The 24,766-nt window shown below is 42.1% G+C and overlaps 1 protein-coding gene across 2 annotated transcripts in view; it reads right to left on the reverse strand.

Annotated features, from left to right (window-relative positions):
• LOC121292401 (calmin-like) overlaps window positions 1-24,766 on the reverse strand; it is an 84,868-nt gene that overhangs the window by 43,806 nt on the left and 16,296 nt on the right. For both annotated transcript variants that reach the window (XM_041214260.1, XM_041214261.1), the window contains exons 2-3: window positions 4,941-5,002; window positions 1,763-1,858 (exon numbers count right to left, since the gene is read on the reverse strand). In XM_041214260.1, coding sequence (XP_041070194.1) covers window positions 1,763-1,858; window positions 4,941-5,002 — 158 coding nt within the window. The remainder of the gene's footprint in view (window positions 1-1,762; window positions 1,859-4,940; window positions 5,003-24,766) is intronic.

The raw sequence follows: 24,766 nt of genomic DNA on the forward strand, positions 1-24,766 counted from the left end.
GTCAACAACAATAGTACAATAGAACACATAGGTGTTAAAGTTAAAGTTGGTGATATTATCTAAACGAATGTGCTAATTAAGAATGGATGGTAGGGCACTCAAGGTATAGCTCTAGTGGGTTTTTTTTTTATATAATGGAAATAGGTGGGAAAAGGAAAATCTTTATAATTTATTGGGAAAAAAAAAGAAGGGGGAAACAGAAAGGGGGTGGGGATGGGGGAGGGGACTCACGACCTAAAGTTGTTGAATTCAATATTCAGTCCGGAAGGCTGTAAAGTCCCTAGTCGGAAGATGAGGTGTTGTTCCTCCAGTTTGCGTTGGGCTTCAACACCTCATCTTCCGACTAGGGACTTTACAGCCTTCCGGACTGAATATTGAATTCAACAACTTTAGGTCGTGAGTCCCCTCCCCCATCCCCACCCCCTTTCTGTTTCCCCCTTCTTTTTTTTTCCCAATAAATTATAAAGATTTTCCTTTTCCCACCTATTTCCATTATATAAAAAAAAACCCACTAGAGCTATACCTTGAGTGCCCTACCATCCATTCTTAATTAGCACATTCGTTTAGATAATATCACCAACTTTAACTTTAACACCTATGTGTTCTATTGTACTATTGTTGTTGACATCTTTTGATGATCTGCTTCTATCACTGCTTGTTTGTCGCTACAACCACACCAACCCCCTCCACCTCTCTGTCTCTCTATCTCTCCGCCCCCCACACACACACCTTAAACCAGCTTATATTCCAGCTCTTTCCTGGACTCGAACTCAAGTTCTGTCGAAGGGTCATGAGGACTCGAAACGTCAACTCTTTTCTTCTCCGTCGATGCTGCCAGACCTGCTGAGTTTTTCCAGGTAATTCTGTTTTTGTTTTGGATTTCCAGCATCCGCAGTTTTTTTGTTTTTATGTTTTTATCACTATGTCATTCATATTGGTTGTAATAGCTGAGGCCCAAGTACTGATGCTTGCTTATTTCTGGTAGTTACATTTAACCAACTCAAAAATGTTCCAGTTATTCCTATGCTCTGTTTTTTGCCCATTAACCAATTTTCAGTCAGAGCTGACATATTACCCCTAATCCTATGAAATATAATTTTATGTAATGACCTTTTGTATGGTCACTTATTGAATGTTTTTTGGAAATCCAAATACACTACATTCACTGGTTCTCCTTAACCACACTACTCGATGCAATCTAAAAACCGATTTGTCAAACACATTTTTCCTTTCATAAATCTGTGTTGCCTCAAACCAGTCTTGTTAAGATTTTTGAAGTGATTTCTTAACACTCCTTACAAGTAATAAATTCTAGCATTTCTCTGCAACTGATGTCAGGGTAACTGACCTATAGCTCCTCTTTTTTCTCCCTCTCTCATTTCTCAAATAGATCTCTCATTTTGAACACTTCCATTAAATCTCCCCTAACTTCTGTAAGAGAAAGTAACCACAGCTTCTTTAATCTCTCTGTGTAACTGATGTCTCTGACCCTAGTCATATTCTGGTAAATCTTTTCTGTTCCCACTCCAAGACCTTCCTAAAGTGTGGTGCCCAGAATTGGACAGAATCAGCTGAGGCCTAACCAGTGATTCATAAAGGTTTATCATGAAATATTTAATAGCAAAATAAGTTAAAATAGTTGCATTATCAGAACAGCATACCTCAATAAGATATCCACCACCAGGTAAATGTACTGCAGCAAAATAAGCAGAAAATAAAGAATCAAAAATTACAGGGCCCAGCAGCGCTGGAAGAACTTTACCAGTCTTTGCCCAGACAACACTTCCAGCAGCGCCATCAGGATCTTCCCATCTTTCATGTCTTGAAACAAATCCTTCACCTCCAGGGGCGGATTGCACTGAGAGAAGACAACCAAAGAGTTGCACGCAGTGAGCAAGCAGCCATAAAGTATACATATGCACACACAACATGGCACAAATATTTTACCAGCTGGGCATAAGAGAATAATGGCCAAGCAGTCAGGGAAAAAATCCTGGAAATGTGATGCACCCATCTAGATTAAAGGATTGTTACCTGTGAAGTAATTTTGATAGCTTTGAGAAGTTAAATGTGCAAAATAGATGCAAGTTGTTTTATATAAAATAAATGCAAATACACAATATGAGCTGTATATGTTATATAAACAAGCTACCATACACTTGCACTTACTGAACACCTTTAATCTAGAAAATGTTCTGCACCAAGACATGTTTCAAGACATGAAAGCTGTGAGGATGCAGAGATGCTTCAGTGTGATTTGGACAAGCTGAGTGAGTGGGCAAATGCATGGCAGATGCAGTATAATGTGGATAAATGTGAGGTTATCCATTTTGGTAGCAAAAACAGGAAGGCAGGTTATTATCTGAATGGCTATAAATTGAGAGAGGGGAATGTGCAACGAGACCTGGGTGTCCTGGTACACCAGTCACTGAAGGTAAGCATGCAGGTACAGCAGGCGGTAAAGAAGGCAAATGGTATGTTGGCCTTCATAGCCAGAGGATTCGAGTACAGGAACAGGGATGTCTTGCTGCAATTGTACAGAGCCTTGGTGAGACCACACCTGGAATATTGTGAGCAGTTTTGGTCTCCTTAGTCAGAGGAAGGATGTACTTGCTATAGAGGGAGTACAGTGAAGGTTTACCCAACTGATTCTTGGGATGGCGAGACTGACATATGAGGTGAGATTGAGTCGATTAAGATTATATTCGCTAGAGTTCAGAAGAATGAGAGGGGGGGTTTCATAGAAACCTATAAAATTCTAACAGGACTTGACAGGGTAGATGCAGGAAGGATGTTCACGATGGTGGAGTCCAGAACCAGGGGTCACAGTCTGAGGGTACAGGGTAGACCATTTAGGACTGAGATGAGGAGAAATTTCTTCACCCAGAGAGTGGTGAGCCTGTGGAATTCATTACCACAGAAAGTAGTTGAGGCCAAAACATTGTATGTTTTCAAGAAGGAGTTAGATATAGCTCTTGGGGCGAAAGGGATCAAAGGGTATGGGGAGAAAGCGGGAGCAGGCTATTGAGTTGGATGATCAGCCATGATCATAATGAATGGCGGAGCAGGCTCGAAGGGCCGAATGGCCTACTCCTACTTTCAATGTTTCTAAAACCGCCCCACAGCATTTCAGAGGTGCTCCCAGACAGAAAGAGTGCTAAGCCAAAGCAGGGGATAGTTGGAGGGCTGACCAAAAGGGTAGTTGTGGGCATTAAGAAAGTTCTCAGCCTCCTTGAGATAGGAAAAGAAAAAAATAAATCAAAACAAGGGGAGATGATGGTGTAGTGGTAATTTCACTGAACTAGTAATCCAGGCAAATACCCTGGGGGCAGGGGTTCAAATGCCACCATGGCAACTGGTGTAATTTGAACTCAATGAATAAATCTGGAATTGAAAAGCTGGTCTCAGTAATGGTGACCATGAATCCATCATCGATTGTTGTGAAAAACCCATCTGGTTCATTAGTGTCCTTTGGGGAAGGAAATCCTTATGTTGCCTGGTCTCCTTGTGACTCCAGACCCACAGCAATGAGCCATTTGGGGATGGCCAACAAATTGGGGGTGGCCTTGCCAGTGTAGCTCACATGAAAGAATAAAGAAAGTTTCTAGTCCTGACCATGGACACCTGATGAATCACACGTGACACCTGCAGAATCACACATGTCCGTGCTCCAAGTATAGGACTCCAATCTGCAGCCTGCTGATGCTACCCATATAACAGTTGTGTGTTTGAGTGGGTCATTAGGAGAATACTGCTTGACTCTGGTGTTCATCTTGCTGATGTTCACTATCTAAGCTCAGAATGGCCCTTGGGTGAGATTGGAGCAAAGCCAGAACCCATAGGACGTAGGAGCAGAAGTAGGCCATTCAGCCCATCAAATCTGCTCTGCCACTCAATGGGATCATGGCTGATTTGATAATCCTCAACTGCACTTTCCTGCTTTTTCCCCAAAACCCTTGATTCCCTTACTGATTAAGAATCTATCTATCTCAGACTTGAATATACTTAACAACCCAACCTCTACAGCCCTCTGCAGTAAAGAATTCCACAGATTCACCACCCTCTGAGAGAAGAAATTCCTCTTCATTTCTGTCTTGAATGGGCGACTCCTTATTCTGAGATTTTCCCTCTGTTCCTAGACTCTTCCACAAGGGGAAATAACCTCTCAGCATCTGACCTGTCAAGCCCCCTGAGAATTTTATATGTTTCAATAAGATCGCCTCTCATTCTTCTAAACTCCAATGAGTACAGGCCCAACCTACTCAACTGCTCATAAGAAAATCCCTCCATACCCAGGATCAACCTAGTGAACCTTCTCTGGATTGCCTCCAATGCCAGTATATCTTTCCTTAGATAAAGGGACCATAACTGATCACAATATTCTAGGTGTGGTCTAGCTAATGCCTTGTATAGTTTTAGCAAGACTTCCCTATTTTTATACTCCGTTCCCTTTGAAATAAAGGCCAACATTCCATTTGCCTTCCCTAGACCTGCTGAACCATGACTATGTACCCCAGCAAGAGGCAACACCTGCACAAGAGAATGGGAGAGAACTGAAGTAGGGGACAAAATATATAGGATAAAAGCAGATTTCCAGTATCTGCAGTATTTTGCTTTTATTGTAAAGACATAATGTGTTGTCTGTTTGCAAGTTCATATCTGAGGTGTGCTTTATTGGCAGAGAGGCATATATACATGCAATTCTGAGACATATAACTGTGAGGACAGAGTATAAATACAATACTTGATGAAGAATGTAACAACAAAGAACAGGAAGGTTAGGAAAATACAAAATATTAATAACATTATTAATCACTCATAGCTGGCGGCAGCATTCATTTTTTAAAAAGATGTATGTAGGTGAGCAGTTAACAAGATATGTAAACAAATATTGTTCAGCATGAGTAAATAGCCTGAAATAATGTAATGTTTGCCCTCACCCTGTCCAAGTGAAAGTTGATCCATCGGGTAAACGTTCTCTTCTGCGTGCTCACTCTTTCAACTAAAGGAAAATGAGGGAACAAGCAGCCTATTATTGTCACAGATATATATGTCACTGAACACACGGTCTTACCTAGGTCACACCTGACAAGCTTGCACTGTCCAATTAGAATTGAGACGTATCCAGGGATCTAGTTTTCTTGTGAAATGTAACTTCACTCTGACTCAGGGATTCTGACGCAAGTCATATTATCATTTAAAAGTGTTGCACAGAAAGTATGTGGAGTACCAGTGGCACTCCATTAACCTAAGCCACAATTCTTCATGTGCTAGCCTAGACAGTGAATGTCTAGTTGGCCATCTGAGTAGGGAGCGAATCAATGCAGAACATGCGATCGTCAACTGCAACCAACACAGGGATGCTGATCAGGTACAGGAACCTAGGGTAAGTTTTCCCCCTTTTATCCAAGTTAACACCCATAGACCAGATTTCACCAAATTTTGGGCCCCCTTCATCAACAACTGATGCAATCAGCATCTCCAATCAATGGAGCCAGGATTCTGCAGCCATGGTCTATGATAGCACTAAATTACCAAACTCAGAAGCTAAATACTTATAGACTTGGTTAAACAGAACTGAAACACAATTCCAAAGGAAATGTCATGATAGAATTGTAAATCACAGAGAGAAGGCCATTTGGCCCATCATGCTTTGGTAGAGCTATCTGATTAGTCCCACTCCACCTGCTCTTCCCAATAGCTCTGCACATTTTCTTTTCAAGTATTTATACAAATACCATTTGAAAGTTACTTTTGAATCTACTTCCATCACTCTCTCAGACAGTAGCTTGCTATATAAAAAAAATAATTCCCCTCGTCTCTCCTGTAGAAACAGTTTGGAACTAATTTTATGCAAGTTAAAGAAAAAAATGATTCGCCACCAGGGGGCAAAGTGACTCCAACAACAAAATCATTGCGGTCGAATCCTGGAGGCTTTCCAGACAAGTGGCTGCTTCCTTAGATCAAAACATGTTTATTTGTGTGCCAGCTCCCTCGGTGTGTGCTGGGAATATGCACAAAGGGCACGCAGCATGGATTCAGGCTAACCTGACTGCACGATTAATTATTGTACATGGGCTACGTTGGCATGGAAACTGGATTTAAATGAGACCACAGATGTTTATCTCCTGCTTCTCTCTAGTCACTGAGGGATTGTCTTACTTTACAGGTGTACCTCAGTTTCTTCCTTCCATATCTTACGCACCCCCCCCCAACACATTAATATTTACTCTGTGCTTTCTACTTCTCCTAGTCTCCTCCAGCCCTGCAACCCGCCAAGTTCTCTGTACTCCTCCAACGCAGGCCACTTGCGCAACCCTGATTTTAATCGCTCCAACATTGCTGCTCATGTCTTCTGTTGTCTAGGTTCTAAGCCCTGGAATTCCTCCCTAAATCTCTCTACTTCACTCTCATCCTTAAAACATACTTCTCCAACTAAACTTTTGGTCATCTGTTCTTGTGTCATTCAATGTCAACCTATGTCTCTAAGCAACAGCTTACAGTTATCTAGCAGATTTAATGCAGTAAACATCCCAAGGCGCTTAACAAGAGCGATATCAACAAAAAACATTTTTGACACCAAGTCATATGAGAAATCAGGATATATGATCAAAAGATTAATCAAAGAGATAGGTTTTTGGAAGAGGATAGCAAAGTAGAGAGAGGCCTGAGAAGTTTAGGGAGGGAGTTCCAGAGATCCTGATGAAGGTTCTATATAAATGCAAGTTGTTATTGATCACAGAGTATCTGCTTTCCACCCCACCCCAAGTAGGAGCATTTCTCCCCAAGGCCCCATGGCATAACTGAGATAAGGAGCTCACCAAGGGCAAAATGTAGAATTGCATGATGCAGTACCTATCATTACTTTCTTTTCCCTTCCAAGCCTCTGCAACAGTTACTATACAACCAAGAGTACTTCATAGAGTAAAGTGCTCTGAGGCAATTCACCTTCGTGTATACTTGTAGTGCAAGTCATATTATAATGCCTGCAGTGGTTTACTGTAAAGTTGTTACTGTCAATTACATGACCAGGCCTCCACTCTAGGTAATAGAATCACTTCAGAGAGATGTCTGTGCTCCATAGATCAGGGTGGTTTTAAACAACTTGCATTCACTTAAGAGCATGACATAAAGCACTCAGTGTCAGCTTGGCTCCGTAGGTAGCACTCATGCCTTCAAGTCAGGTGGTGAGGGATCAAATGCCATTCTGGAGACTGGAGCACAAAAAACAAATTGACCCTTCCAATGTCAGTACCAAGCGAGTGCTGTACTGTTAAAGATGCTTCTCAAGGGCAACTAGGGATGGGCAGTAAATGCTGGCCCAGCCAGCAAAGCCCACATCCCGTGAATTAATAGTAAAAAAATGCTGTCTTTTGGATGAAACGTTAAACCAAGGTTATGTCGACCCTTTTAGGTGAAGTAAAAGATCCCACAGCTGCTATTTCAAAGAAGACTAACAGAGTTCTCCCTGGAGTCCCAGGCAATATGTATCCATCATGCAACATCACTGCAATCTGCACATTTATCTCATTGCCATTTCCAGGATCTTGCTATAAGCCAATTGGTTGCTGTCAAGAAGAAACAAAATGATTATAATAGAAACTTGGGTGTCAAAGGTACTTTTGAGTCAAGGGATTTGTGGCCTCTGCATATTGCACAGCAACGCAGTGAGTGGGGAAACTTGTTCCGGTTGTAGTACATGCTGGAAGCACAAAGGAATGCAAGACAACATTAGATCATTGCTTTAACCTGGTGGAGTGAACTAGACAAACAGGACAAGGAGCCTGAAATTTCTACCACAAGTTTCCTGTTGTATTCACCATTACTCCATACACATCAACCCTCTGTTACTTCGTTAAAGAACCAAATCAAGTTAATCAAACATGTATTTGGTAGGATTAGAAATATACCAGCTTGGCTCAGTGGGGAGCACTCAGTCCTCTGAGTCAGGTGCTGAAGGATCAAGTGCCACTCTAGAGTCTGAAGCACAAAAATCAGGTTGACTCTTCCTGTGCCAGTATCAAGGGAGAAATCAAGTGAGAGACAATAATGTGGTGAAAGTGGATTATAGAATACCAAGCATGATTAAAATAAGAGGTTGGCCATTTCATAGAAATCAGAACTAGAACACAGGCCCCATGAACTCCCCTGAGCCGTGAGTTTGAATTTGAGAAGGGCTGAAGGACATTGATAATCTTGTCTCGATTCCTTGGTACTGTTTGGTAAAGAGACAGATGTATTGGGTTGTCATGTGTCTTACTGGAAATAAACAAACACACAATAGTTTTACAGACTGCTGAGGATGCTGGACTGAAAAGAGTTGAGTTCTCACTCCAAAGGGCACCAACTGGCAGACTGATCAACCAGCACCAAGCAAACTCAGAAATTACTGTTCCTAACAGCAGACTGTAGCAGTTCGCAAAGGTAACTCACCACCACCCTCCCAAGGGTAATTAGGGATGGGCAATAATTATCAATCCCTTGTCAGCGATGGCCACATCCCAAGAATGAATTTAAAAAACAAGGAATTTCTGTTAAGTAGTTATTCTTTAGCCTACAGCCTAGACCATGAGTTTGCTGGACTGTTTGACTGTACTGGGCATCGCAGGCCAATTTTATTTCAAGCCAATGACCTTTTAATCTCTGTCATCTTCCAGATCTGCTGAAGGTTGTCAGCCTGAAAAGGCTCTCTCTGCTTCTCTCTCTATAGGTGTAACCCGACCTGCCGAATGTTTTCCAGAATTTCCTGTTTTTATTTCTAATATTCTTCCCTGTTCCTCACCTTTTTACAGGGGTGTTAGTCTGGTGTTGCCAACAGCTCTCTGGTATCTCACCCAGTGGCCACGAATGAGCCTGACAGGAAACATTGTTGGGATGTTGTATCCAAGCGGGGCATCACAGCTGAACCTAATCTAGTGCCTTTTCGATGTCCACATTTGCCATTGCCATTTTTCAGCAGAGGTCAATGGATAGCAATCGGGAGTGGAATTCCTAACTGGTTCCCTGCCAACCCCTCCCCCACCTCCTTTCTTCCCTGCTCCAGAGTCATGGAAGCTTACAATAGCACCTCTGCTGCTGCTCTGTTTCAATCAAGGAACGCAGTACAGGCTGGGGCTGGGGCTTAGGTCCAGTGATCCATATATATCAGTGATACAAGACGATGATTGTATTCACATCAGGACCAAACAAGGGTCCTCCTGCAGGAAAGTGCATTTTAATCAGACAGCAGTACGATAGCACAGAAAAGAAAAAAACTTACATTTCTATAGCACCTTTCACAGCCTCAAGATGTTCTAAACTGCATTACAATGAATTAAATACATATTTAAAGTGGGGCCACTGTTGCAATGTAGGGATAAATGAAGCAGATTTGTGCACAGCAAGATCCCTCAAACAGAAATTAAATAAATGGCCAGATAATCTGTATTAAGTGATGTTGGTTGAAGTGTAAATATTGGCCAGAATACTGGGGTGAACTCCCCTGCTCTTCTTCAAATACTACTGCAGAATCTTTCTCATCCACCTGAGATGGAAGATGGGACCTTGTTTTAATGTCTCATGTTTAATAACTAGGGCTGTAGAGAGGGCTTTAAACTAAATGGGTGGGTGGGGGGTGGGGGGAGAGAGAGAAAGAGTTCTGGAGAGGGGATACGTAAGCTTACAAAGCAAAAGAATATGGCAGCAATGCAAGGCAGTTATTTAGGTAATGATACCCAGAGTGTGATAGGAAGGGACAGAGTGTACAAACATTAAAAAAAAAACCCAGCAGCAAATAGGGCAAAAGGGGGAAAAATGGTAAAAAGGCAAAATTAACGCCTCTTTACTTAAATCCACGTAGTATTCAGAACAAAATAAATGAATTAACGGCACAAATAGAGGTTAATGGGTATGATCTTAAAGCCATTACAGAGGCATGGTTACAAGGAGATCAAAGCTGGGAACTAAACATTCAGGGTTATGTGACCTTTCGAAAGGCAGGCAGGAAGGAAAGGGTGGTGGGGTAGCTTTGTTAGTATAAGATGGAAAAAGTACGATAGCAAGAAATGATCTTGGATCTGAAGATGTAGAATCCATATGGGTGGAGGTAAGAAATATCAAGGGGAAGAAGACACTGGTAGGAGTAGTCTACAGGCCCCTTAACAGTAGCTATACTGTAGGACAGAGAATAAATCAGGAGATAATGAGGGTTTGTTAAAAAGGCAATACATTAATCATGGGTGACTTTAATCTTCATGTAGAATGGGAAAATCAAATTCTTAGAGTGTATTTGGGATAGTTTCCTAGAACAATATGTTGTGGATCCAGCCAGAGATCAGGCTACTTTGGATCTGGTAATGAATAACGAGGTAGGTTTAATAAATGATCTCAGAGTAAAAGATCTTCGAGGAAACAGTGACCATAACATGGTAAAATTTAACATTCAGTTTGAGTGAGAAACTGGGTCAGAAACAACAGTGGTAAACTTAAATAAGGATAATTACAAAGGAATTATGGCAGAGTTGACTGGAGTGGACTGGGAAAGGAGTTTAGCAGAAAAGGTGGTTAAATGAACAATGGCAAACATTTAAGAAAAAGAGTTCACAACAAAGTTAATCCCAATGAGGAAGTAGGATTCTAGGAACAGGATAAACCAACCATGGTTAACTGAGGAAGTTAAGGATAGTATCAAATTGGAAGAAAATTTGACAATGTGGCAAAGATTAGTGGCAAGCCAGAGGATTAGGGAAGTTTTAAAAACCAACAAAAGATGATCAAAACAAATAATAAAGAGGGAGAAAATAAACTTTGAGGGTAAATTGTAAGCAATATAAAAATGGACAGTAAGAGCTTCTTTAAATATATAGAGGGGCCAAAGTGAACTTTGGCCCCTTAGAGAATGAGGCTGGGGAACCAGGAAATGGTGGAGGAGATGAATAAACGCTTTGTATCAGTCTTCACGGTAGAAGACACTAATAGCATTCCAAAAATACTAAATAATCAAAGTACTAGGGAAACTAATGAGGCTAAAGGCCAATAAGTTCCCTGGACCTGATGGGTTGCATGCTCAGATATTAAAGGAAGTAGCCATATTTAACTTGTGTAAATTAATAAAATGCTTCATTAAGCTGAATATAAAACCTCTCGAGAACTGGTGGTATGATTCCTGAATTTAGAGTTGCATCTCAAACATAACACTTAAAATTATAGGTTATGACAGTTGTTTAAAGTTTCCCTCTGGGATTTTTACATAACTCAGCTTTACCAACTGCTTAGTCATAACACTACACAGACAGTGGATGCACTGGTAGTAATCTTCCAAGTATCCTTAGATTCTGGAAAAGTCCCAGAGGATTGGAAAACTGCCAATGTAACACCCTTATTCAAAAAGGGAGGGAGACAAAAAGCAGGTAACTAGGCCAGTTAGCTTAACATCTGCCATTGGGAAAATGTTAGAGTCCATTATAAAGGACGTATTAGCAGACCTTTTAGAAATACATAATCTAATCAAGCAGAATCAGCAAGGCTTCATGAAGGGGAAATCATGCCTGACAAATTTATTAGAATTCTTTGAGGAGGTAACAAGCAGCATAAATAAAGGGGAACCAGTAGATGTAATATATTAGGGAAGTCTTGCTAAACCTATACAAGGTGCTAGTTAGACCATGCCTAGAATACTGTGAACAGTTTTGGTCCCCTTATCGAAGGAAATATATACTGGCATTGGAGGCAGTGCAAAGGAGGTTCACTAGGTTGATCCTGGGGATGAAGGAAAGGTTGAGTAGGTTGGGCTTGTACTGATTGGAGTTTAGAAGACTAACAGGTGACTTTATTGAAACATACAAGATTCTTAGGGGTCTTGAAAGGGTAGATGCAGAAAGTTTGTTTCCTCTTATCAGAGAGCCTAGGACCAGAGGGCATAATCTCAGAGTAAGGGGTCATCCATTTAAGACAGAGATGAGGAGGAATTTCTTCTCTCAGAGAGCGGTGAATCTGTGGACTTCTTTACTGCAGAGGAATTTAGAGGCTAAGCTAGACAGATTTTTAATCAGGAAGGGATTCAAGGGTTATGGGGAAAAGGCAGGAAAATGGAATTATCATGATCTCATTGAATGGCAGAGAAGACTCAAAGGGCTGAATGGCCTACTTCTGCTCCTATGTCTTATGGAGGCCGGTGAATGGTTTGGGTGGGTACAGGGACTTTGCTCCAGATCACTATTGGTCAACCCATAACCCATGCTGGGAAATGTGTGTTTGAGGGTTGAGTGGTGACTGAATTTAACTTGACCCTAATGGTCCCTCCACATGCAAACTGGTCAGTGTTCTCCTCACAATGGGACCCCGATTCAGGTTTTGGAACAGGATACCACCAGCTTCAGAGGAACAAGTTCAAATCAAGATAACAATAACAATTTGCACTTATACAGGACCACTAATCAAGTAAAACATCTCAAGGTGTTTCACAGGAGCATTATCAAACAAAATTTAACATCAAGCCACATAACTAGCTATTAGGACAGATGACAAAGAGTTTGGTCAAAGTGGTGGATCTTAAAGGGTATCTTAAAAGTGGAGAACAAGGGAGGGAGGCAGAGAAGTTTAGGGATTTCCAGAGCTTAGAGTCTAGGCAGCTGAAAGCACAGCCATCAATTGTGGATGATTAAAATCGTTGACGTGCAAGAGGCTGGAATTGGGGGAGCGCAGAGATCTCAGACTGGTGAAGGTGGTTACAGTGACAGCAAGATATCAGCAGGCAAGTCACCAATCTATTTCAGCTGCCAGTTTCCACTGCTGGATAGGGTTAAAATTGGACCCTCGCTGTCCACTTTTGCACAGAATGTGACGATGATCTAATTGGTAGACCTCAATCCATCACCCATGACTCAATAGTAGAACTCCCATCTCAGATACTGAAGCAGTCCATTTCCATACACAGCAAGACCTGGACAATTTCTAGGCTTTGACAGATCAGTGACAAGTGCCATTTGTGACACACAAGTGCCAGGCAATGACTATTTCCAACAAGAGAAAATCTAACCATCTCCCCTTAACATTCGATAAAATTACTATCGCTGAATCCTGCACTATCATCCTGGGATTACCATTGACCAGAAACTGAACTGGACCAGCCATATAAATACTTTGGCTACAAGAGTAGGTCAGAAGCTGGGAATTCCAAGGCGAGTAGCTCACCTCCTGATTCCCCAAAGCCTGTCCACCATTTGCAAGGCACAAGTCAAGAGAGTGTGATGGAATGCTCTCCACTTGCCTGGAAGAGTACAGCTTCAACAACACTCAAGAAACTTGACACCATCCAGTAAAAAGCAACCTGCTTGATTCACACCCCATCCACCACCTTAAATATTCACTCCCTCATCACTACCACACAGTGGCAACAGTGTTTACTACAAACAAGATGCGCTGCAGAAATCACCAAGGCTCCTTCAACAGCACTTTCCAAACCCCAACCTCTAGCACTGAGAAGGGCAAGGGCAGCAGACACCACTACCTGCAAGTTCCCCTCATAACTACAAACCATTCTGACTTGGAATTGTCTGGATGGTGTGGGTCCCTACACTGTAACTGGACAAATCCTGGAACTCCCTTCCTAACATTGAGTGTACCTACACCACATGGACTGCAGCAGTTGAAGAAAGCAGCTCACCATCATCTTCTCCACATTTAAGAAAGGATGTATATGCATTGGAGGCAGTACAGCGAAGGTCCCTGGGATAAGGTTGTCCTATGATGAGTCTGAGTAAATTGGGCCTATATTTTCTGGAGTTTAGGGAGGCAATCTCATTGAGACATACAAGATTCTGAAAGGGCTTCTTAGATGCAGAGAGATTATTTCTACTGGTCGGAGAGTCTAAATCACAGGTACAGTCTCAGGATTGGGGCCGATCATTTAGGACTGAGATGAGGAGAAAGTACTTTGCTCAAAGGGTTGTGATTCTTTGGAATTCTCTACCCCAAAGAGTTGTGGATGCTCTGTCATTGAAATACATTTAAGGCTGGGATAGATTTTTTTTAGTGTTGGAGAATTGAGGGATTTGGGGAGCAGTCAAGAAGGTGGAGTTGAAGCCCAAGATCAGCCTTGATCATACAAAATGGTGGAGCAAGTTTGACAGGAGCAGGAGTGGACCATTTCTTGTGTTCTTATGTTCTCCAGGAAAATTAGGGGTGGGCAACAAATTCTGGCCTTGCCAGCATTGCCCACACCCAATGATGTCAGGAAGGTATAATAATTTTTATAATGTTACTGTAATTTACTGTAGAGTAATAGTGGGGTCTGTGTGTGTGGGTGGGTGGGGCTGCATCACTGAATTAAAGACAGCTGGTCTGAAGGCTTTGATGTAAGAAGAGAAGCTAGTTTTGAAATGCTAAATAGGTAAACATAGGTGAAGTTTAGGAATGTGAGGTGTAGAGAAAACATTTGCATTTTTGAATAAACCAGAGTAGCTTGAATTCAAAAGAGGGGATGAAACGTTACACCTAGCCAAAAGAAGTTAAGAAACAGTGTGTTTACTTTTGCCAAAGATTACTGGTAAAATTAGTATGATGATAGATTATTACGGAGGTAAAGTCCAAAAACAGTGGAACAATGGGAATTTGTATTCAAAGGAGAAAATATGTATAAAAGGAGAGAAGGATGTGTGTAAGGGCAGGCATTTTAGATCTGACACAAGTGTGAAAAGCTTCCAGCATCTAAGCCTTAAGCTGATGTTTTCAAGGAACAGAAGCTGAGAAAAACTCACTTTGAATTCGACTGTTCAGGGTATCATGTTACTTTGCCTAGGTCTTTTAAAATCTATATGCCTTACTGTTGCCTTAACGGAGGTGTAACTGGGAATTAGATTAAATCAGGGGAGCTAGGAGTTATCATAGTAGTAATTTGTAAACCCATGTATGTGCTTAAAATTACTTATTAATATATGTTTAATTTAATTTTGTAAAAACCCACTAAGACTTGGTGAACTTACTACTGAATTCAAGGCATGCATCTCAAAATAAATATACAAATTACAAAACAATTGTGGCGGTTGTTTCAAGTTTCCCTTTGGGATTTGAACAGCTCAGCATTTACCATTGGCTGTGCCATAACAATGGAAGAGTAAAGTTAGAAATTTGTGCGTTCAAGTTCCATCCCAAAACTATCTAAACACATAATTTAGGCCAACACTAGTGCAGTATTTTTTTTATTTAGGGAGTGCTAAACCATCAGATATGTGTCGTCTTTTAGATGAGATGTTAAACCAAGGCTTCTGTCAGCCTTCTCAGGTAGATATAAAAGTTTCCATGACACCATTCAAAGTAAAGCTAGGGGCAGAACTTTTAGCTCAGCGTGCACCGCATGCCCAACTCACTCAGGTGTAAAGTAGTGCTCGATGACATCATGTTGGTGACCCAACATCATCCTGCACTGGTGTGATATTTCAGTCGGTGGAAGCAGGTGAAGCGGCCCATCCAACCCAAATCATCAAAGATCATGCAGTTTTGATGAAATTTTATTAACCTGAAACATTAATTCTCTCCCCAGACATGCTGCCTGACCTGTGGAGGATTTCCAGCATTTTCTGTTTCTATTTCACTGAAGATCAGCAGATCTGGGCTTTATCACATTGTGGCTTTTCAGGAGTTGAGTGTGCAAATTGGTTGCCACATTTCCTATATTACAACAGTGACCACACTCCATAAAATACTTTATTGCCTGAAAAGTTGTGTGTTCAAGAAAAGCGCTATATAAATGCAAGTTTGTTCTTTATTTTACAAATCTGCCTGTGCTTCACTCAGATCTGAAGTCTACAAATGAAGGTTGTAGGCCAAACAGTCAAAAGCTCCAGAATCCCAAATTCACTACATGATGATGTAGTTAAAAGTCTACAGACCACTGCAAGTGGTGGGTGGCAGCTAGTTCACGAGTTAGGTATAGGTGTAGGACTGAACTCTATATAGGAAGGAGCCTGGGTATGCGAGAAAGAAGTTCACCACACTCTTGAACTGGTCTCCAGTCCACAGCTGCTTTGGGATTTGTATCTTCATCATAAGACTTCTGCCAATTGGGACTTCTGCCTGCAGTATAAAAGGAGCAGAATTCTCAGCTTGTGGAGAGTGTATTGGAGTTTATACTGGTTCAGCCATTAAAAGTGGCCTATGTATAGTGACACCACAAGAGCAGCAAAAATGTAGGTGACTGGGCAATTCCAAGTCAATCACCACTGTAAGTGACTTGGATTTTTTTTTAAATAAATATTTATATTATGCAACTATCCTCCACTCACTGCAAGTTTTGCTGGAGAAATAACCCTGCTGCACTTGGGAGATCTAAGGTGTGACTGAAATCAGGCGATCACCGTGTGGCGAATTTCTTTCTCAGCACTAGATTCAAATGGCCCTGCTGAGTTCGGGTTTCCCACATGTGGGAGCCACTTCCCACCCTGAAAAATGGTTTCTGCCAGATTTGGGGGTGGGAATTCCGGAAACAGTGTCTGCCCACCATTTTGGATATGCTGCGGACTCCCCGTGACTCCTTGGAAATCCAGGCCTTTATCTCCCCAGCTCCTTTCCGCACTGTCACAGCCCCTTCCCTATCTCTCCACAAGTTTAGAAAAATAGGAATTTAAATCCACAATAAAAGAATTGCTGCTTAAAATTGGAGTCAGAGAGAAAATGAATCAACTTATCCCATTCCATCACAAGTGGGATTGATGAAGTAGAGTCTGTGTTTCCAATCCAGAAAAGAAAGCTCAGTTGTCAGGCTACAGTTGGTTACAGAAACACAGTTGGATGTTTATTTTACAACTGTTTTATTACCAGCAGGCATTGCATAATGGTGCGCTGACAGATCAGTCTAAACAAGTCAACCATCAGAACAAAGGAGGCTCAGAGCACAGCAGTGTTCAGTACAATTCGTAACTCCTCAGGTACTGCAGCAGTCCACGTACATATGTGGCAAGGCATGGACAGCATTCAGGCTTGGGCTGATATTTGACAAGTAACATTCATGCCACACAAGTGCCAGTTAATGACTATTACCAAGAGAGGATCTAACCATCGCCCCATAACATTCAGTGGCTTTACCACCACTGTATCCCCTGCCATCAAACAGCCTGGAGGCTACCATTGACCAGAAATTTAAAACTGGACAAGTCATATAAATACTGTGGCTACAAGAGCAGGTCAGAGGGTGGGAATTCTACAGTGAGTAACTCACCTCTTGACTCCCCAAAGTCTGTCCACCATCTACAAGGCACAAGTCAGAAGTTTGATGGAACACTCTCCACTTGCCTGAATGAGTGCAGCTCCAACAACACTCAAGAAGCTTGACATCGTCCAGGAAAAAACAACCAGCTTGATCAGCACACTATCCGCTACGTTAAACATTCACTTCCTCCACCAGCAATGCACAGTGGTAGCACTGTGCATCATATACAATACGCACTGCAGCGAATCACCAAGACTCTTTAGAAAGCACCTTCCAAACCCACAACTTCTACCAACTACGAACAAGGGTAGCAGACACATGGGAACACCATTATCTGCAATTTCGCATCCAAGTCACACATCATCGTGACATGGAACCAAGTCACTGTTTCTTCATTGTTGCTAGGTCAAAATCCTGGAACTTCCTTCTTATAACAGCACTGTGAATGTACCCATGGATGGACTGTAGCAGTTCAAAAAAGCGGCTCACCAATTCTTAAGGGCAATAAATGGACAGTCAACAAAAGCTTGCCTTATCAGCGACACTCACATTCCAAGAAAGATTAAAAAGCAACTAAGACAAGGTCTAGCCAATTTAACCTCAGTTGGCAAGGTTAATTACTTGCATCTGCAGTTCACCTTCTGGCAGGCAACTGGTTCAAAATAGAAACAAAACTCACTGGAAAGGGACAACCAGTTAGTCAGCATCTAAGAGACAAGCCTCTTGCCAGAACCCTGATGAATTGGGCCCCACCCAAATGATTAACCTGTGCTGTCGTTTTTCAGGTGTTGACCTATCCCCAGCATTTCCAGATTTCCTTTTGCTATTTACATTGAGCCTATTACACAGAAACAGGCTGTTGGGCCCAACTGGTTTATGCCAGTGTTCACACACTCCATACATGCCTCCTCCTAATCCTCTATCAGTATTACCGTCTATTCCTATTTCCCTCATGTGTTTATCTAGCTTCTCATTTAGTGCATCCATGCTATTCATCGCTACCACTCCTTGTGATAGAGTGTTCCATATTCTAAACATTTCTGGATTAAAAAGTTTCCCCTGAAACTTTTGATATTGGTGGCAGTCTCACTTCAGAGTCACAAGTTTTCAGGTTCAAATCCCATTCTAGGACTTGAGCACAAAAATCAAAGCTGACACTCCAGTGCAGCACTACCTCAGTACTTCACTGTCATTTTTTGAATAAGACATTAAACCCATCTACTGGCTTGGGTAGATGTAAAAGATCCCATGGCACTATTTCAAAGAAGAGCAGGGGAGTTATCCTTGGTATCAAGGCCAATATTTACCCCTCAATTAACATCACAAAAACAGATTACTTGGTCATTATCACATTGCTGCCTATGGGAATATGCTGTGCACAAATTGTCACCTTTCCTACAGCAGTAGATACACTTCATAAAATATTTAACTAGCTATAAAAGTGCTTTGAGACATCTGTGGTCATGAAAAGTGCTATATGAAGCACCAATATGACCATCTATCATGGTTATATAACCATATAAGGGGCTCACATATGGAAAATATCCCTTCAGGGGAGGCTACCAAGGATAGGCTGGCTCAATAGATCTGTTTCTTCCCTTCCCCTACCACCCTGTCTCATCCAACTCCACCCAGGTCTTCCCTGAAGTTCCCAGAAATTATCTCCTGGACATTGCTGCAAGCAACACAAGGGTGTAAAAAAAATCAGAGGCATTTAAAAAATGATTTTAGTCCAATATTCTTACAATACTTTTATTAGTTATACAAATATTGAAAATGGGCAAAGGGTGTTTGAGCTGGGCAAAATTATTGGTGAGACGAGTGGGGAGTCATGTAATGAAACCTCCAGGATTACATCCAACCAGAGTTGGCAATCCTACTCTCAAATGTCTATTCATGTGTCCTTTGGCAATAAGCCACATGTTCTAAAGGAAATAGCCTTCTTGCCAGCTCCTTACCAACCAGAACCCCGATCTTAAAAAAGAATGAAGTTCAATAATAAGGAATTTTAAGTGATATATTTTCTGGGTCACAATGCCAGAGTTATAAAAACCTAAAGTGGGGTCATACTCTCACTGTCTTTTCCCTAAAGATAGTAAGCGTACACACTGGCACATTCAGACTTGCTATAAAGCACAGTCTGCAGAATCGCACTGAAACAGAGAAAGCTCTCACAATATAACATGGTAAGAAAAAGGAGCAGGACTAGACCACACGGCCCCTCGAGCCTGCTCAGCTATTCAGTAAGATCATGACTGATCTGATCTTGGCCTTAATTCCACTTTCCTGCCTGTTCCCCATAACTCTTGACTCCCCAAAAGTTCAAACATCTGTCCATCATCTCTGTCTAAACATCTCACTCTGACTCAATCCCACTGGAACAAACAGGGGAAGTTGCACAGGAAGGGAGAACCAGCACCACGGAGCAACATACATTAGCTTAGTTAACAAGTCTAAGGGAAGGAACAAGTGTTTGTAAAGTACTAAGAATAAATTAACACCACAACTATAGTGTGAATGTGAAGTGGTTTGCATGTGCACTGGTGCTAATGTTGCAGTGCTCGAGTTAGGTCCTGACCTGAATACAGAGGGAAAAGAAGCGAGACTCCCTCGTTTAACGTTGCATAGAATAGAAATCATAGAAATCCCTTGGACCTCTTGGACACATCTATCAAATCTATCTTAAATTCACTGAAATATTTAGAGAGAGTATAGATGCCCAGGCCTAACTCGCTAAACATTGAATTTTTAACTAGTGGGTGAGCTTAATAGAGGAAAATCAGACAAGGCAGGGTATTGCCTGGCTGACACTCAACCTGAGACAGCATGCTGCAGTGTAATCGCTGCTTTTGTATTGTGTTTGAGTTTGTTGGCTTTCAGATGAGAAGTTAAACTCAAGTCCAGTCTTCCCTCTTAAGTAGCTGTGAAAGATCCTAAGGCTAGTGTTTGAAGAAGAGCAGGGAATTCTCCCTGGTGTCTTGGGCCAACATTCATCCCTCAACCAACATCATTAAAACAGATTTACTGCAGGAAAGGCTTCTTCGACAGCACCTTCCAAACCCACAGCCACTACCATCTAGAAGGACAAGGGCAGCAGATAGTTGGGAACACCACCACCTGTAAGTTCCCCTCCAAGTCACTCACCATCTGGACTTGGAAATATATCGCCGTTCCTTCACTATCACTGGGTCAAAATCCTGGAACTCCCTTCCTAATAGCACTGTTGGTGTACCTACACCACATAGGCTGCAGCGGTTCATCAAGGTAGCTCACCACCACCTTCTCAAGGGCAACTAGGGATGGGCAATAAATGCTGGCCCAGCCGGCAAAGCCCACATCTCATGAATGAATAAAGAAACTTCTGCTCATTATCATATTGTTGTTCGTGAAAACTTGCTGTGCACAAATTGACTGTTGTATTTCCTACGTTGCAACAATTTAACAACACTTCAAACAAGTACCTCATTGATTGTGAAGCAGTATGAGATGTCCCAAAGTGGTGAAAAGTGCTATATAAAATGTAATTTTAGGGGGAAGATGATGGTGTAGTGGTAATGTCACTGGACTAGTAATCCAGAGGCCCAAGTGAATTCCCTGGGGACGTGGGTTCAAGTCTCACCATGGCAGCTGGTGAAATTTAAATTCAATTAATAAAGCTAGTCTCACTGATTGTTGTAAAAGCCCATCTGATTCACTAATGTCCCTTAGGGAAGGAAATCTATCATCCTTATCCAGTCTGGCTTCCATGTGACTGACTGCAGGCTCTCAAATGGCCTAACAAGTCACTCAGCTCAAGGGACATTAGGAATGGCAACCAATGCTGGCCTTGCTAGTGACACCCACATCCATGAAAGAGTAAAGCAAAAAATATTTCATGCTACGGCTATTGAGAGCAAAAAGTAGATTTAGCAGATTGAATAAGGCCAGTGCTTGGGAAGATCTGGTAAAAGTCACAGATTCCTGAGTGTCAGGAATAGTGAAAACATCCACATTTAATCTGCGAGATTCACTCTAGGTGCAACCAGCATTAGCATGGCACTACTGTAATATAACACCGATAAGAAGCCCCCACACCTGGGAAAAACTGTTTGGGGAGCCACCATTCTCTCTGTCAAGGTTGCAGCAGGCTCACTTAAGAGGTGGCTTTTTAACATTGATTTTCCCCATCAAAGGACCACGCCATTCCAGAAATGGTATTGTGTGGAAGGCAAATACTCAAGTTTCCATGCATGTTGATCAGGAGTAAGAGTCCTAATTGATTTATTCCCAATACTCCCACTGCCTTCTTTGAAAAACTTCAATCTGAACACAAACCAGGGATTGGACCTGGGTCACTGACGTATAGCCCACTATTACACAATGTGCAATTGCTAAGGTTACATTTCATTCCTCTCAAATTGTTTTGCTTTTCATCTCCAGACTTCCTTACTGCAGTCACTCTCTGGCAGCAACTATCAGTGCATTATTCAGCAGTGGGTACATCACAATTAAACCCAATCCTAGTTTACCCAATATTCTCACTTGCAGTAGGGGCCACTGGCTCATACTTGAAATATAGGCTTCACTTGCAGGGTCAACCTTTATTGCCTACCCGTAGTTATGCCGAGAAGCTGGTACTGGTAGTGACTGTCTGCCTTGCAATTCTTTGATAAGGGAAGATGTCTTGCTCAGCGGGAGGGTAGATAGACTTCGACCATGTTGATGTGAGATTGGAGTTGCATGTATGCCAGATCGGGCAAGGACACAGCTCGCCTCTCTAAAAATGGACATTAGTGAACAGGGTGGATTTGTACTGAGCAGTGGCTCAGTTGGTAGCATTCTGGCCTTTGAGTCATGGCATTGTGGGTTCAAGTGCACTCCAGGACTTGAGCACCAAAAACAAGACTGACACTCCACTGTAGTACTGAGGGGAGCGCTGCACTATTGGAGGTGTTATCTTTTTGATGAGATGTTAAATTGAGGACCTGTCTCAAGTCAATGTGAAAAATCCCACTGCACTATTTTGATGAAGAACAATGAGTTATGCCAAATGTTTTAGTCAATATTTATCACTCAATTAACACCAAACAGAGTATCTGCTCATTATCACAATGCTGTTTGTGGCTGCTTGCTTTGCAAAAATTAACTGCAATTTCCTACATTACAATGGTAACCATATTTTAAAAGTAATTAATTGGCTGTAAAGCACTTTGGAACATTCAGTGGTCATGAAAGGTGTCATATAAATGCAAGGTTTTTTGTAAAATACAACGATCCAACAGTTTTATGGTGAATTTTACTGATGTTTTTTAAATCTTAGAAGTAAAAAGTAATTGTATTCAAGTTTTCAAACTGCTCTGGATTATTAGCCCAGGCCTTTGTATTACTAGTCCACCAGTATGTAACCACTGCTCTATTTTACCCAACAGAAGGATTTCCCTGTCTGAAACAGGAATCCCAATGTTAATATTGATGCAATCACCTGACTGAGACTGTAAATAACTCAGCAAAGACTGAGGTTGAACCTGGAATACAGCTCAGAGATAAGAGCTAAACCTCCAGAGTCCAGCTCATTGGGGGATACTACAAGGTAACGGCTGAGTGACATTTATTCAATAATTCATTGTTGAGGTCACTCCGTCTCAAGTTGAACAATTGTAGGAGTTAGACATAAAAAAAGGGAAAATATTATAATTCTTTTTTCTAAATGACTCAGCATTACAGTGTACTACTTCTTCAACCCTTGATACTCTAAGCCACAGCTAAAAACTGCGCTATTAAAGATACAATATTCCCCAAGTGAAGGCTTGAACGTGTTGACTAAGAATTATCAAGTTCTAAACCACTTTGCAAGTTCAAAGTTCACCACCCAGCTTGTTAATGTTGGCATTTTAGAGAGAGAGTTAAAAGTTAATGAATAAAAGTAAAGGGCGGTAAACAGAAGGAATTTGGGTTGGGGGATGGAAATCAAATAATGAAAGTCTTGCTTAGTAATTTTGTAATTCGTCTTGGAATTTTTTTTTTGAAAAATATATTTTATTCATAAAATATCTGGAACATTCCAAAACATTTCAAAATCACCATCACATAAGTACAATCAGATTCAACTTTTACACATGTATCACAAGGTGCATCAATATACTCAATGAATATTACAATCATTTCAATAAGGTCAATGCAGACAATCAAAGGTATTGGAGTTATCAACATACATCATGTTGCGTTCTGAGGTGCTTCAATACATTTCTAATACAATTATTATTCACTGCAGACATTCATTTTGAGCTGTACGGCCCAAGGGGCTCTCAACAGTTCCCAGTATGGCCAGACCCATCCTTCACAACACCGGGGACAGGTAGAACTTCAGCATGTAGTGATACTTGGTGTTTGCATACCGAGGGTCTACGCACCGCTTGATGCAGCCGCACACAAAGGTGGCCATCAGTATGAGGGCGAAGTTGGGCATGTTTTTTCCCCTTTATCTAGAGGCTTGCGGACACGATCCATTTTCGACCTCCAGATAAAGCGGAAGATGGCTCGGGTGATCGCCATCGCTCAGTAGTCTGGAATGGGCCAGACCTGCGCCACGTACAGCAACAGCGAGAGTGCCTCACACCTGATGACCACGTTTTTACCCGCAATGGAGAGGGATCGTCGCTCCCACATGCCCAGTTTCCTTTTCAGCATAGACACTCGCTCCTTCCAGTTTCTAACGCATACCCTGCTCCCTCCGAACCATATCCCCAGCACCTGCAGGCCATCAGCCCTGATGGTGAAGGGGACAAAGGATCGGTCAGCCCAGTTCCCAAAGAACATGGCCTCGCTCTTCCCATGATTTACCTTGGCTCCCGAGGCCAGTTCGAACTGGTCGCATATGTGGATCAGTCTGTGCACCGACAGCGGATCCGAGCAGAAGACAGCGATATCGTCTATGTATAGGAAGGCTTTGATCTGAGTGCCTCCACTGCCTGGGATCATCACTCCTCTTATGCCCGGATCCTTCCTGATGGACTCAGCAAAGGGTTCTTTGCAACACACAAAAAGGACAGGGGAGAGAGGGCAGCCCTGCCTGACTCCAGATTTAATAGGAAAGCTATCTGATTCCCACCCATTGATTGAGACTGCGCTACTGATGTTAGTGTAGAGCAGTTGGATCCAATTGCGAATTCCCTCCCCAAACCCCATTTTGGAGAGCACATCCACCATGTAGGTGTGCGATATTCTGTCAAAGGCCTTCTCCTGATCCAGGCTGATGAGGCAGGTATCCACACCCCTGTCCTGTACATAGGCAATCGTATCCCTGAGCAGCACCAGGCTGTCAGAGATCTTCCTGCCCGGCACAGTGCAGGTCTGGTCCGGGTGGATCACCAATTCCAGAGCAGACTTGACCCGATTGGCGATGACCTTGGACATAATCTTATAGTCCACATTCAACAGTGAAATGGGTCGCCAATTTCTAATTTCCTCCCTTTCCCCCTTGTGCTTGTAGATGAGGGTGATGATGCCTTTCCTCATGGATTCTGACATGCTGTCGGCCAGAAGCATACTCTCGTACACTTCTAGCAGGTCTGGTCCGATCCAGTCCCAACAGAGCCGAATAGAACT

The sequence above is a fragment of the Carcharodon carcharias genome, chromosome 20 (genome assembly GCF_017639515.1).
Source record: "Carcharodon carcharias isolate sCarCar2 chromosome 20, sCarCar2.pri, whole genome shotgun sequence".
Lineage (NCBI taxonomy): Eukaryota > Metazoa > Chordata > Chondrichthyes > Lamniformes > Lamnidae > Carcharodon > Carcharodon carcharias.